At 53.1% G+C, this 13,387-nt stretch overlaps 1 protein-coding gene across 4 annotated transcripts in view; it reads left to right on the plus strand.

The window, feature by feature from the left end:
• The window catches only part of SERPINB6 (serpin family B member 6), a 28,158-nt gene extending 15,336 nt beyond the window's left edge, over nucleotides 1–12,822 (plus strand). For all 4 annotated transcript variants that reach the window (XM_025982616.2, XM_025982612.2, XM_072729227.1 and 1 more), the window contains exons 2-7: nucleotides 1,635–1,809; nucleotides 3,662–3,808; nucleotides 7,175–7,292; nucleotides 8,370–8,512; nucleotides 11,993–12,148; nucleotides 12,305–12,822. In XM_025982616.2, the coding sequence (XP_025838401.1) occupies nucleotides 1,645–1,809; nucleotides 3,662–3,808; nucleotides 7,175–7,292; nucleotides 8,370–8,512; nucleotides 11,993–12,148; nucleotides 12,305–12,709 (1,134 nt within the window). In that variant the 5' untranslated portion in view covers nucleotides 1,635–1,644 and the 3' untranslated portion in view covers nucleotides 12,710–12,822. The remainder of the gene's footprint in view (nucleotides 1–1,634; nucleotides 1,810–3,661; nucleotides 3,809–7,174; nucleotides 7,293–8,369; nucleotides 8,513–11,992; nucleotides 12,149–12,304) is intronic.
• The last annotated feature ends 565 nt before the right edge of the window (nucleotides 12,823–13,387 follow it).

A 13,387-nucleotide genomic window follows, 5' to 3' on the forward strand; every position in this document is an offset into this window, starting at 1 on the left:
GGAGGCCCGCAGGCCCAGCTCTCCCGGAGGAGGCTCGGGAGGAGAGGCCGCCCCCACCTTGCCAGCTCCGGGCTGCTTTCTCCCACCGGACCTGCGCCCTCCCTGGTGGAGGGAAAGGGAGGAGCAGGCTCCCCGATGCGGGGCGATCCCAGGACCCCGAGACCATGACCCGAGCTGGAGGCAGGCCCCTGCCCACCGAGCCACCCAGGCGCCAGGACCCTTCCTTCAGTCACGTCTACAGAGTCTCCTTCGCCGTACAAGGCACAGTCTGCCTGGCGGGGGAGGGGGGGGGTCTGATACTTGTGCAGCTACCTGAGCCCCCCAAGGCTGCTCCCGGGTCTGCCCCCCACCTCTGCGGCTCCTGTCTCCTCACCCGAGCCCCTGGCCTGCTTCAGGCTCGTCCTGGCGCCTTCCTCTAGGGCCATCTAGAGCCGCCGTGGAGAGGCTGTCTTGGCCTGAGTTCAGCCTTAGCTATTGGGTTTCTTAGCCTGGATTTATCACTTCACCTCCGTGATGGTAGGTCTCTCTGGAGACCTGCCTGAAGACCCTCGGACCTACCTGGTCCCCGCCTGCCCAGGGTATTCCTGTTCCAGACCCGGCCTAGGCTGCCAGGGTCATGGCCACGGGCCCTCCGTGCCTGACAGGTACAGCCTGACCCCTGACCTCGGAGGCCTGTGTCCGGAGTGGCGTGGGCATGCACCTGCTGCCGTGTGCCCTCGTTGTGAGAACAGGGGCCAAGGCCTGGGCCTGTGGTCGGTGGGAGGTCTGGGGAACACGGCCGTAGTGTGGGCGTCGACCCAAGCAGAGGTTTCAGAGGAGAGGAAACCAGAGGGTCAGAGGTCCTTGTTTTTAAGAGTCTCCTACATCTTTGCCTGTGGTTTGATTTATCTTTTATCTTCAGGCTCCAGGTTATCCTAAAATGGGGTCTTCCCACATTATAAAAACATTCAAGCATCCTTTTTGTGCGTGACCTTGTGGTTGGACTGATCATTTTGAATGATTTTTAAATATAGGCCCACACAGCACCCCAAACAGTATAGAAATGGAAGCAAAAGCCAATTAACTCCTTTCCTGATCCCACCCGCAGGGAGTAACTGGGCTAAGCCATCAAGCGCGTAACCTTCCACGCTTCCTCTGTGCTCGCAGCTAAGCGTACAGGTGTCAGTCCCCCTGCCTTTCTCCCCCACACAACAGGATTGTATTATTAATATCATTATTCAGTTTTTTTTTTTTTTTGTTTTTTTTTTATGATAGTCACACAGAGAGAGAGAGAGGCAGAGACACAGTCAGAGGGAGAAGCAGGCTCCATGCACCGGGAGCCCGACGCGGATTCGATCCCGGGTCTCCAGGATCGCGCCCTGGGCCAAAGGCAGGCGCCAAACCGCTGGGCCACCCAGGGATCCCTTTTTTTTTTTTACTTAGTATTGGAAACACGCAAAATAATTTTGAGGGGCCCAAAAAGAAAGAGAGTTTTGTGTACATCCCTATTTCCCCACCGAACCAAAGTGGTAACTGTCGATAACAGAGTGGTATATAGTCAGCGTGGAAGCCCCTATTTATGCAAAACCGATTTTATTTGACTATTTATCCATTTATTTTGGAATGTGATACTGATCTTAAAACCATTCTTTCAGGCTCACCATCATGGATATGCTTTCGGAGGCAAATGGCACCTTTGCCATAAGTCTTCTGAAAAAGCTGGGTGAAGACAGCTCGAAAAATGTGTTCTTCTCACCCATGAGCATCTCCTCTGCCCTGTCCATGGTCTTCATGGGCGCAAAGGGAAACACTGCAGCCCAGATGTCCCAGGTACGTGCGCGGATGTTTCTGGGCAACAGCAGATACTATTAATTTATCGGTTGAGCTGGTCTTGCACTTTCACAGCCAAGGTTTGCTCCCGACAGATCCCTCTGCTGGCGTTGCAGGATGGGGACAGAGTTGCCAGGTGACATGCTGGGCCCGGGCGAGCAAGCACCTGGAGCGGTGCCTCGGCTCTGTTAGGGAGGAAGTGGTGTGCTCCATCCCGAAGAATGAGTGATGTCACCACCCTGACGGTGGTTGATACCTGAGTTTGAGTTTGTGAGTAGGGATAGGGTCGCACGGGTCCGTGCTGCGTTGTGTGATAGTCTTTGGATATTGTCATTTGCTTTCAGTTGCTAGAGATTTTTATTTCAATTTTCTCCTATAAGTGTAAGATCCTCTTAGAATGGCACCGGTCCGCCAAAATGTCTTCAGTAGCATTTCAGTTGTTTGTTGTTGACTAACCAGTACCCTAAAACTTAGCAGCTTGAGATGACAGTTTACTGGTGCGAGACTCTTGGTGTGTCAGGTGATGCCTCTGCTCTGCTTGGCCCCAGCTGGATCACTGGTGTGGGATCTTGGCCTCTTCCGTGTGGCCTTTGCCGCTAGGCCTCCACGGGGTGTCTCCTTGGCAGGGTAGCCTGGCTTCCTTACGGGATGGTACCTAGCTTCCAGGAAGACCAGCTTAAATGCACAAATGTTTATCAAGCCTCTGTTATATCATGTCTGCGAATGTGCCACTGGCTCACGCCAGTCATGTGGCTGAGCCCAGAGTCAGCCCAAGACGGGGGCTGCGGGCATGGCTCACTGGGGCCAGTGAGGACTGCCATAGTCCACCCTCTGGCCCCTAATGATTCCACGTCCCCGGCAGGTGAGGTACACTCATGCCATCCCAAGACCCCAGAATCTCATCCCATCACGGGGCCGGGCTCGGGCTTGAAGTCCAGGAGGAACAGGGCTGTGAAGTTCCTTGGTATGGCTCCTGGGTGTGGAGTTTTGGGACACTCTCTTCGAAAATGTCCCATCCAGACTGGATGTCCCAGTTGCTCGGGCCGCCAGAGCAAGGTAACAGACCGAGTGGCCCAAGCAACAGAAAGGTATTTCCTCACAGTTCTGGAGGCTGGAAGTCTGAGATCAAGGTGTCAGCAGAGTCGTTTTGTCTAGTTTGGGGTTTCTGTCTCTCCGCTTACACCCCACTTGCTGGCCGACAGCGTCCTTAGGATGCTCAGGAGCATCAACGGCCGCAGAACAAGCCGTCCCACGCTTTGTGGCCGGAAATAACAAAGACTGTTTCTCAGATCCCGTGGGCTGACCCACGTGGCGCCAGCTGAGATCATCACGATCCCCGAGGGCCTCTCTTATGTGTCCGGGGCCTCCATTCTCCGGCAGGTCGTGGCCCCCCCGCCCCGCCCCCCCCCCGCCCCGCCCCCCCCCCCCCCCCCCCCCCCGTGTCAGCTCTCCAAGCTCTCCAGGCCTCTCCGTGAGGCTTCGAGGCTTCCACCTGCGGAGCCTGGGCTTCCCCACACCCCGCTGGCCGCGGCCAGGGCAGTGCACGGAGCGGCCCGGCCCGCTGAGGCCCAGGCCCAGAACCGTGTGGCTCCTGCTGCACCCGCGCGGGGAGAGTGGCCTGCGGCTGCGGAGATGGGGGCCTGGTGGCGGCCTCCGTGCAGAGGTGCAGAGGCGACACGCGACCCGCACGAGCACATGGCGCGGGGCGGGTTCCAGCCCACTCCCCGCGGGAAGCGCTTTCGGTCTTCAGTGGTTTGGAGCTGCTCTTGCGCTGCGTCTGTGCGGTTCCGAGGCCGAGCGCACTGTCGTGTCCACTGCCCGAATTCAGGGCACGTTCTGTTTTGGGTTTCAGACACTTTCCTTAAGTAAAAGCGGCGGAGGCGGTGATGTCCACCAGGGCTTCCAGGCGCTTCTCACCGAGGTCAACAGCGCCGAGGCGCGGTACTTGCTGAGAACTGCCAACAGGCTCTTCGGGGAGGCGTCCTACGGCTTCCTCTCGGTGAGTCCCCCTGAGCGAGGGCCCCTGGGGCCAGGGGAGGCGCGTCCTGCGGGTGGCAGAAGCCCGGGCGGTCCTCTCGCTGACCTCATGCTCCCTCGAGCCCGGTTTCAATTTTACCTTTTGTGAAACGAACCTTATAACAAATACTGTCCAGATTTTGGGGAAGCAAGAGCTGACATGGACCAGACACAATTCAAAGTGAGTTGGGTCAGGGGCACCTGGCTGGCTCAGTCAGAAGAGCATGGGACTCTGATCTGGGAGTTGGGAGTTCAAGCCCCATGTTGGGTGCAGACGTTACTTAAAAAAAAACTCTCAAAAAAAAAAAAAAAAAAAAAGATGACTGGACCGAAACAAGTGATCAAAATGAATATTTCTAATTGTCAATTTCATACTGATAATTTTTTTAATGCACTGCGATACTTGTTCGACTTTTTACATGTGTATTTTTATTGTTTTTCTCTGCTGCAGAATTTTCATAAAGCTATTTGTCTAATTATACTGGTTCTCTTTATTCATAGTGCTTTCATGCTTTTCTTTTTCCTTTTTCAAAAACTACTCAAGTAATATGTGAGCGTATTTCTGTTAAGTAATGAGTATATTCCTGTTGTATAAAAACGTAAGTAAAACAAAGCGAGAGTCCTCACAACCTCTTCCACACCTCATCCCTCCCATTGTAGATTTGGCCTGTATCCCCTGTTCGTGCAGAAATCTGTTTGGTGGGGGTTTTCTCTGCACGACATCATATGCCATAATGTTGTTTTGTGATTTTTTTTTTTTTTTCACCCAGCACCGTGTCTTAAATTCTCTGGATATTGGGGGTCTACCTCTGTTTAACTGTCATCTGCTATTCCGGAGTCTGGGTGTCTGGAAATGCACAAAGTCCACCACTCCCCCCATCGAGGGGCATTTAGACAGTGAATATTACCATACGTGCCGATGTACGTGCTGCTCCAACGTGGGTTCGTAGGAGGGAGGAAAGGAGTGAAGCTTTGAAGTTGTAGGCAGTATTGCCAGATCGTCCAAAATGCTGTGGCCACTTCCATTCTCTCCAGGGATGTTAGCAAAGCATTTACTTCCACTCGCCATCATCAACGCTGCGTGTGGTTAACCTCTTACATTTTGACTATTAGTGAGATCGAACAACTTTCCTTTTTGTATTATTATTTATTTATTTATTTATTTATTTTTTAAGCTTTTATTTTTAAGCAATCCCTTATACCCAATGTGGGGCTTGAATTTATTTATTTAATTTTTTGTATATTTTTTTATTGGACTTCGATTTGCCAACATACAGCACAACACCCAGTGCTCATCCTGTCAAGTGCCCCCCTCAGTGCCCATCACCCAGTCACCCCATCCCCCCCGCCCACCTCCCCTTCCACTACCCCTTGTTCGTTTCCTAGGGTTAGGAGTCTCTCATGTTCTGTCGAACAACTTTCCTTATGTTTAATGATCATTTTTTATCTTTTCTAAGTATTTTCTTTGCACACTTTTTATTGGGCTGTATATCTTTTTCTTACTGATTTTTGAGTTCTGTGTTTGGGGTATCAATCTTATTTTATCATATGATTTTGTTCATTTTTTTTAAAGATTTTTTTAAATTTATTTATTCATAGAGACACACACAGAGGCAGAGACACAGGCAGAGGGAGAAGCAGGCACCATGCAGAGAGCCTGACGTGGGACTCGATCCAGGGTCTCCAGGATCACGTCCTAGGCTGAAGGTGGCACTAAATCACTGAGCCACCGGGGCTGCCCTGTTCATTATTTTCTAAACTTGTTTCAGACTCAAGTTGTCTTAAAATAATTGGAGTAAAGTAAATGTAGTCAAGTATGAGGTCAAACATTGGCAAGATTTGTTCACCACAGTGTCATTTTTTTTTGTCACAGTGTGTCTTATCAGCCTTAGGCAGTTGCCATCTTTCCATAAGCCTTTGGTATAACAAAATTTCCAGTAAACACAAAGAACGGGTGGTTGATTATCTTTAATCTTCTATCTTTTAGGGTGGATACTTTAAGAAAAGCATTGGTGTTTCAAATCTCTTTTGATATTGCAATAGAAGATAAAGGGATTAGAAATGTTTCTCAGTTATTTCTTATTAATTTACTGTTCCAAGAATCCAATACCAGTCAGTGCATAATGAGATATCCCTTCAGTTTGATTAGTCATTGCTTATCAAGCGGTACCTTAAATAGCAAGAAGTTATTTTTTTCAAATGTGTTCAGAAGTCGTAGAAATCACTCAGGGGTGTGACAGTTTATTAATACACGAGGGCCCGGGTTGCCTCCAGAGTATTTTCTTATATTGAAAGACTCAAAAATTTTCAGCGGCTTGGAGCAACAGGACAGCAGCAAAGATGGCAGAGCAGAGACTACACGAGGGCTCAGTGAAATGCAGCCCCCGGACCACCTGGTACAGTGTCTGCAACACGCTGAGACCTCAGTGGCGCTCTAGAGAACTCACTCCCCTGGTCCTCAGGGGAATGCTGCATCCTCACATACAGGGGAAGACAGGAAAGCTTAGAGAAACCAGGATTTTTGTTTTGTTTTGTTTTAAGGTCACACGGCTAACAGGTTGCAGGACCTGCGTTGGTAGCTGCTGTGCCACATTACCTCTCCCAATGCTATCTCGAAGCAGAAACGTGAAATCCTGTAATAGAAAACCGGTCCTGAAAAGGGAGTTAAATATCTAGTCATGAGCTGTTCAAAAGAAGGATCGAGAAGCCATCCCGTAGTGCACTGGCCACAAATTAGTTATTTCAGTCTGTTAACTTTTCTATCAGATTTTTTGCTTTCATGTGGCATGATGTACGTATCCGGTGACATCATCACCATTTCATAGACTGCATTAACAGGACGTAGTTTCAACCTCTTTTTGAAGTCGCTGGCCCTCTAGGGTAAAGCCATCCAGACCCGTAGGCATTAGGCACACGTAGCTGTTGCCTTGCCATGGGGGTAATCGAGTCACAGCATAGAACTCTGTTCCTCAGCAGCCCCAGCCATGTCCCAAGTGCCAAACAGCTGTGTGTGGTCCATCTAGAATGTTCCCCAGGGGCGCCTGGCTGGCCTGGGCCCTGGGGACGTTGGTCCCGTGTGGCCCAGCGTGGCCCAGCGTGTCTGCACTTGCCTTCCTGGTGCGCTCCTCAGCCCCCAGAGAATCCGGCAGCGCCTGCGGTCTGTTTGGGTCAGATCCCTGCATCACTTGGGCCACAAGCTAGGGTTAACTGTGGTTGGAGAGTGAGACACTGGGCTTTCGGTGGGCTCCCCACGCTCTCCCCACACTCGCGCCCAGTCGCGCTGCCCGCCTGCCAGTGTGGCACAGCAGCAGCCGGGGGCCGGGTGGTCACGGCATGCTCTCTCTCCTAGTCTTTCAAGGATTCCTGCCGAACATTCTACCAAGCCGAGATGGAAGAGCTCGACTTCTTGAGCGCCTGCGAGCAGTCCAGGGAACACATCAACCACTGGGTGGCTGGAAGGACGGAAGGTGAAGACGCGTGGTGGCTCTGTCCTCAGAGTGTCCCCCCGGCCTCACCGGCTGCCCCTTCACAAGGCCACCAACACCTAAACGGGCCTGACGCCTCTCTCCGAGGAACGCAGCGCCCAGACTCTGCCTCTCACGTATTGCCAGCCTGTGCCCACTTTCTCTAGCTCTTCCCTCTTCTCCTTAACGAGCCTGTGAGGCCTCTCAGTAATCCGTATGCCTCTTCTAGAACAATCTGTCCTGGTGGCCCTGGTGTTAACACATAGTCTGTCTTTTCACAAACTCCATAAAGAGGAGGACAGATCCGGGCCTTCCGCCGCCCGCCCGCCCAGCATTGCTTGCGCTGCACCAACCACCGTGCGTGATTGTGGGGCACCCGGCGGAGCCCTCGTCCTCCTGCGGCTCAGAGTTTGAGCTCTTCTGGGCACTCGCTGCTGCCTCTCAGCTTCCTGACGCTCCCTCAGATTCCTCTCTTTGGTCACGGGCACCACGCATTCCTCTCGGTCTCACTTGTGGCGAGTTCACTGCGCACTTCAGGTTTTGTTCAAGTGATGCCATTGCTCTTATCAGGGCCTTTCTAATAGAGGCTCTGGTGCTGCTGTTGTTTTAAGGACCAGAGTCCCCCTACGTGGTTATATCTGGGGACACCGAACTCCTCTTATCTACCTCACAAGAGGATGGCCCAATTTAAATATCGTGCCTGACGCATGCCTCAGGAAATGTCTTTCCTAAATTTAAATGCCAGTGAGTCAGCTTACAGCGTTGTATTAGCTTGGGACACACAAGATAGTGCCTCAGCCCCTCCGCACGGTCCTCCGTGCTCCTCAGGGTGAGGGCCCTCCTGAGTCCCCTTCACCTCGTTCACCCCTCCCCTGCCAAGGCCCCCTCTGGTCACCACCAGTTTGTTCTCTAGAGTTGAGTGCGTTTCTCCTTTCTTGCTTTGTCTCTCCCTCCCCACCCTCCTCCCTCGTTTGTTTCGTTTCTTAGATTCCACACAAGAGCCAGATCACGGGGTGTTTGCCTCTCTCCAGCCATCGGGAGGTCCTTTCAGCTCACTGGTTCTTTCATTCTACTTTTCAGGTAAAATTGTGGACCTGCTGTCTCCAGGTTCAGTTGACCCAGGGACTAATCTGATTCTCGTGAATGCCATCTATTTCAAAGGAAACTGGGATAAACAGTTTAACAAAGAGCAGACCACGGAGAGGCCATTTAAAGTCAGCAAGGTATGGACAGCCCAGGTGGCTCAGCGGTTTAGCATCGCCTTCAGCCGGGGGTGTGATCCTGGGGACTCGGGATCGAGTCCCACATCAGGCTCCCCGCGTGGAGGCTGCTTCTCCCTCTGCCTGTGTCTCTGCCTCTCTCTCTCTCTCTCTCTCTCTCTCTCTCTCTCTCTCTCCGTGTCTCTCATGAATAAATAAATAAAATCTTAAAAAAAAAGGCCAGCAAGGTGAATATTTTGGAATGATGAAGGAGTAACGTGCTTCCTGCACGGCCTTGGGTGCCAGCAGCCAGGCTCCCCGGTGTGCCTCCTCATCGGGCTCCCTAGGCCCCTGCCAGACTGTTGTCAGGTGTTCTGTCTTATCACACATCCTGTGTCAGTTGTCAGGTGAAGGGCTCTCTTGGCTTCCTGAGAGTTTGAGGTTTAAACTCCAGAGTATGATGTATGAGGCTTATTGTATAGCTGGATCCTGCCCATTTGTCCCCGTTTCTCTAGCTGTGTGCCCTTCCTTCCCAGCAGCATCTGGAAGCCCCCCCTGCAGGGACGTCTGTCTGCAGTCTTCTTTGGATAATAAGTATAGCAAACACTCAGTTTGGTTTAAAAACAAACAAACAGGGCAGCCCGGGTGGCTCAGCGGTTTAGCGCTGCCTTCAGCCCAGGGCATGGTCCTGGAGACCCGGGATCAAGCCACGTCGGGCTCCCTGCATGGAGCCTGCTTCTCCCTCTGCCTGTGTCTCTGCCTCTCTCTCACTCTGTCTCTCATGAATAAATAAATAAAATCTTAAAAATTAAAAAAAAAAAAAGCAAACAGACATGTATGTAGGGTAGACAGCAAGCAGAGTATCTCCAGTCTTGAAGATACTATCTGCTGGTGGCTTTATATCTTTTCTGTCACTGAATTTAGTGTATTCTTTCCTTTTTTTTTTTTTTTTTACTTACCTTTCATTTTAGAGGTTTTTGCACATATATCTGAGTAGACAAACTAGACCATGCACCCTATTCTTGATCGTTGACCATGACTTAGATGTTCTAAGCAGACGTGAGCCTGAACTTCCAGTCTCTCAAGAAATATATTTCCCTTTGAGCTTTATTGTGAAACGAACGGCCCTGTTTTCACCCTGGGGAGATTATTTCTCTCCTTGAAATTAATTTTTAACAAGGTGTGTCTTAGGGCCTGATTTATAGAAAGTTCATCTCCCCTCGCAGAGGCCTGCGGGCAGGTGGGCAGAGAGTGGGGCTGCCTGGGAAGCAGCTGTCTTCTGTGCCTGGCACACGGCCTTATGCCCTGGCCACAGTCACAGCACCCCCCCCCCCCCACCCATGCGGGCGGGAGGAAGGGAAAGGATGAAGGGTGACAGCAAACGCTGCCTCCTGCCTCCTTCAGGGCTCTGACCTCTTATTCAGAGAGAGAAACCTGCCTTCTGTATCTCGCAGGCCCCAATTATGTCGTGTGGCTGCTGCGGGCTGCAGGGAGGTGGGGACTTCCAGCTGGCTTCCTAATCTCTCCAGTGGAGAAAGGCAAAAGGAGCGCAGTTGAGCACAGCAGCCTATGGTGCTGGGGCTTTGTGCCTGAAAGTAAACAGATTTTGAGTTCATATAGATTTTTTAAATTCCTATGTTTTGAAGTACAGTGGAGCTTATCTCCACAATTGTATATGTAATGAATCATCCAATTATAGAGACTGGATCATCTTATGAGACTGGGGTCTTTGGGCTCCGGGTGGGTAGAAGGAGAAATTGCCTCAGCCAGGGGTCAGCAAACTGCAGCCTGAGGCCAAAGCCAGCTTTGGCCTCCCTTTTTTTTTTTTTTTTTAAATAAAACTTTAATGGAACATAGCCATGCTGATTTATGTATTTTATGCTGTAACCACAGGGTCGAGTAGATGGGACACAAACCGTATGGTCCATACAGCTGAAAATATTTTCTGTCTGGCTTGTTAGAGGAAAAGCGCGCTGATGGCTGGCCCTGGAGGTGGACAGGGCGCTGAGGGAGGAGGAGGCAGGTGTGGCTGAGGCCGGTGCAGGCGCACCTTGGAGGGCACAGGTGAAAAGAAACAGAAGTGTCTTCCATTTATGACCCCGAGTCACGTGCTGCCCCGAAGGACAGGGCGTGCCCGTCGCAGCAGTCGTAGGTCTTACACTCCACACAAGTCAGCGGCCCAGGAGGGCTGTTGGCTGGGATGTGCTCCCCGTCCTTACTGTGCTTTTCCCACCTCGCTGGGACACACTGGGGACAAATGCATTCTTCTCCCAGTAAGATGTGTTCACTTCGCCTGGTCCTTTGGGTCTCCTGGTGCTTCAGGGGTCCATCCCTTTATTCGGCAGATGCTGGTGGAGGGCCAGGCACGGGGCTGTCGCGGTGTGGGCAAAGCCAGTGCACACCCCTCTCGTCTTCCTGGGGCGAGACAGTGAGCACACGCGGGAAAACCGGAGTCACGGAGGAAGGATGCAGCCCGTGGCTGGGGTGCAGGTTCAGGTTGTGGCCCTCACTGAGCAAGGAGCACAGCGATGCCAGGGCGTGTGCCGTCCAGGTTCTGGGCTCAGGCTCATTGGGCAGACATGGAGCAGGCTGGGTTTGCCCTGGAACCATCGGGGGCCCCTGTGACTAGAGCAGACAGGCAGAGACGGACGGGAGCCGAGGGCACGGGGACGAGCTCTTGTCACCGTCATCGTAGGCCCCCTAAGGACTTCAGCTTTTTTACTCCCTTGGAGTAGAGGGGGAGCTGCAGAGAGGTGTTCGACCAAAGACTGGCTTGATCCCATTTATGTTAACATTTCGAAAGTCTTGCCGATATGGTTTGCTATTGAGTCCGTTGTGGCGTGAAAGTCCAGAGTCAGGGATACTCCACAGAGGTTTTAGCAATGGGATGAATGGCGTTGCCATCACCTGATATGGGGAAAGTTGTAGATGGAGCAGACTTGGAAGGGACTGTCAGGAGCCCAGTGTGACGTGTGACGTTGGAGGTCTCTTTAGTGTCCAAATGCAGGTGCCAGATACGCAGGAAGATCTATGGGAGCGTGACCTATCTGGGCAAGCCTAGAAGGCTAGAAATATAAATTTGGGGATTCTATTTAAAGTCATATTATTGGGGACACCTGGGTGGCTCAGCGGTGGAGCATCTGCCTTTGGCTCAGGGTGTGACCCTGGGGTCCCAGGATCGAGTCCCATGTCGGGCTCCCTGCATGGAGCCTGCTTCTCCCTCGGCCTTGGTCTCTGCCTCTTGCTCTCTGTCTCTCATGAGTAAATAAATAAAATCTTAAAAAAAATAAAGTCACAAGATTGAGCTCACCAAGAGGCAGGCACCGAGTACCCCAGATTTTGGGTTCGAGGCAAGGAGGATGGACTAGCAGAAGAGGGGGACCCATGGGGTACCCTGGAAGCCAAGGAAGTGGGTGTAGAACCCGCGCCGGCCACTTCTGGCGATTTGTCCGGCTTGTCCACAGAGTCTTGTTTCAGCTTAACATTTATCTGTTTCCTTTATAGAATGAGAAGAAGCCTGTGCAAATGATGTTTAAAAAATCTACCTTTCAAATGACCTATATAGGAGAAATATTCACCAAAATTCTGGTGCTTCCCTATGTGGGCAGAGAGCTGAACATGATCATCATGCTTCCAGATGAAAACATCAGTTTGAAGACGGTAAGGAGGGCCGGGCGTGGTGGTGGTGGCGGGTGGCGTCAGGGCCCGGGGTGGGTGGGGGCCTGCGTCTAGGGCTAGCATGATGTCCCCTCCTGCCCTGGTCCCCTGCGGGGCGGCACCCTTCCAGACCTAAAAGGGTGCGACTCCTTGTCCTAGGTGGAGACAGAACTCACTTACGAGAAGTTCACGGAGTGGACGCGGCCGGACATGCTGGACGAGGAGGAGGTGGAAGTCTTCCTGCCGAGGTTTAAGCTGGAGGCGGAGTACGACATGAAGGCCGTGCTCTGCAGCCTGGGCATGACCGACGCCTTCGAGCAGAGCAAGGCCGACTTCTCGGGGATGTCGTCCAGGGGAGACCTGTACCTGTCCAAGGTGGTGCACAAGTCCTTCGTGGAGGTCAACGAGGAGGGGACGGAGGCCGCGGCCGCCACCGCGGCCGTCATGATGCTGCGCTGCGCGAGGATCGTGCCCCGGTTCTGTGCCGACCGCCCCTTCCTCTTCTTCATCCAGCACAGCAAGAGCCGCAGCGTCCTGTTCTGCGGCCGCTTCTCGTCCCCGTGAGGAGCGCGCCCGGCGCGCAGCCCTCCCCTCCTGCTCACCGCCCTCGCCCCAGCCTGTCGTGCCAGGTGACCCGGGCGACAATCCGAAATAAAAGGCCTAGTTGTGAAACGCTGTGATGCGGGCTCCTGCGCGTGTGTGTTCCGTGCCCCACGTGCCTCGGACCCGCAGGTGCCCTTCCGGGAGCCCGGCCGGAGGGCTCTCCTCGGGGTGCAGGGCCAGCTGCCCAGAGGACGGGGACACGGCCTGGAGGAGCCGCAGGGAGGGCTCGCGACCCGGCACAGAGGCCGGGGGAGCGTGAGCCAAGTGGGCACGTGGGCACGTGGGGACGCGCGACCCTGCCATGTGCGCACCTGCCTTCCTGCGCTCTCCAGTCCCAGGGTCTGGGGTCGCAGGCTCCTTGAGACGGGCGACATCCGGTTGCTCTGAGCATTTCCAGTGGCCCGGGGGTGACCAGACGGGGGGCGTGTTCCCAGTGCGGCGATGGAAGACACCTTCTGACTTGACATCGCTGGGGGAGTTGGTTTGACCACGAGTGTTGGAGAAGACGTGGCCAAGGTTCCTGTGGCCACTCGTGTTGCGTGCTGGGAAGGTGGTCACCGCGCTCAGTGACCCGGAGCCTCTGTGTGTGAGGCCTGGGGGGAGAGCTGGGCTGTTTCGGGGACCTCACTGGCGTCACTC

This window comes from Vulpes vulpes, chromosome 12 (genome assembly GCF_048418805.1).
Source record: "Vulpes vulpes isolate BD-2025 chromosome 12, VulVul3, whole genome shotgun sequence".
NCBI lineage: Eukaryota > Metazoa > Chordata > Mammalia > Carnivora > Canidae > Vulpes > Vulpes vulpes.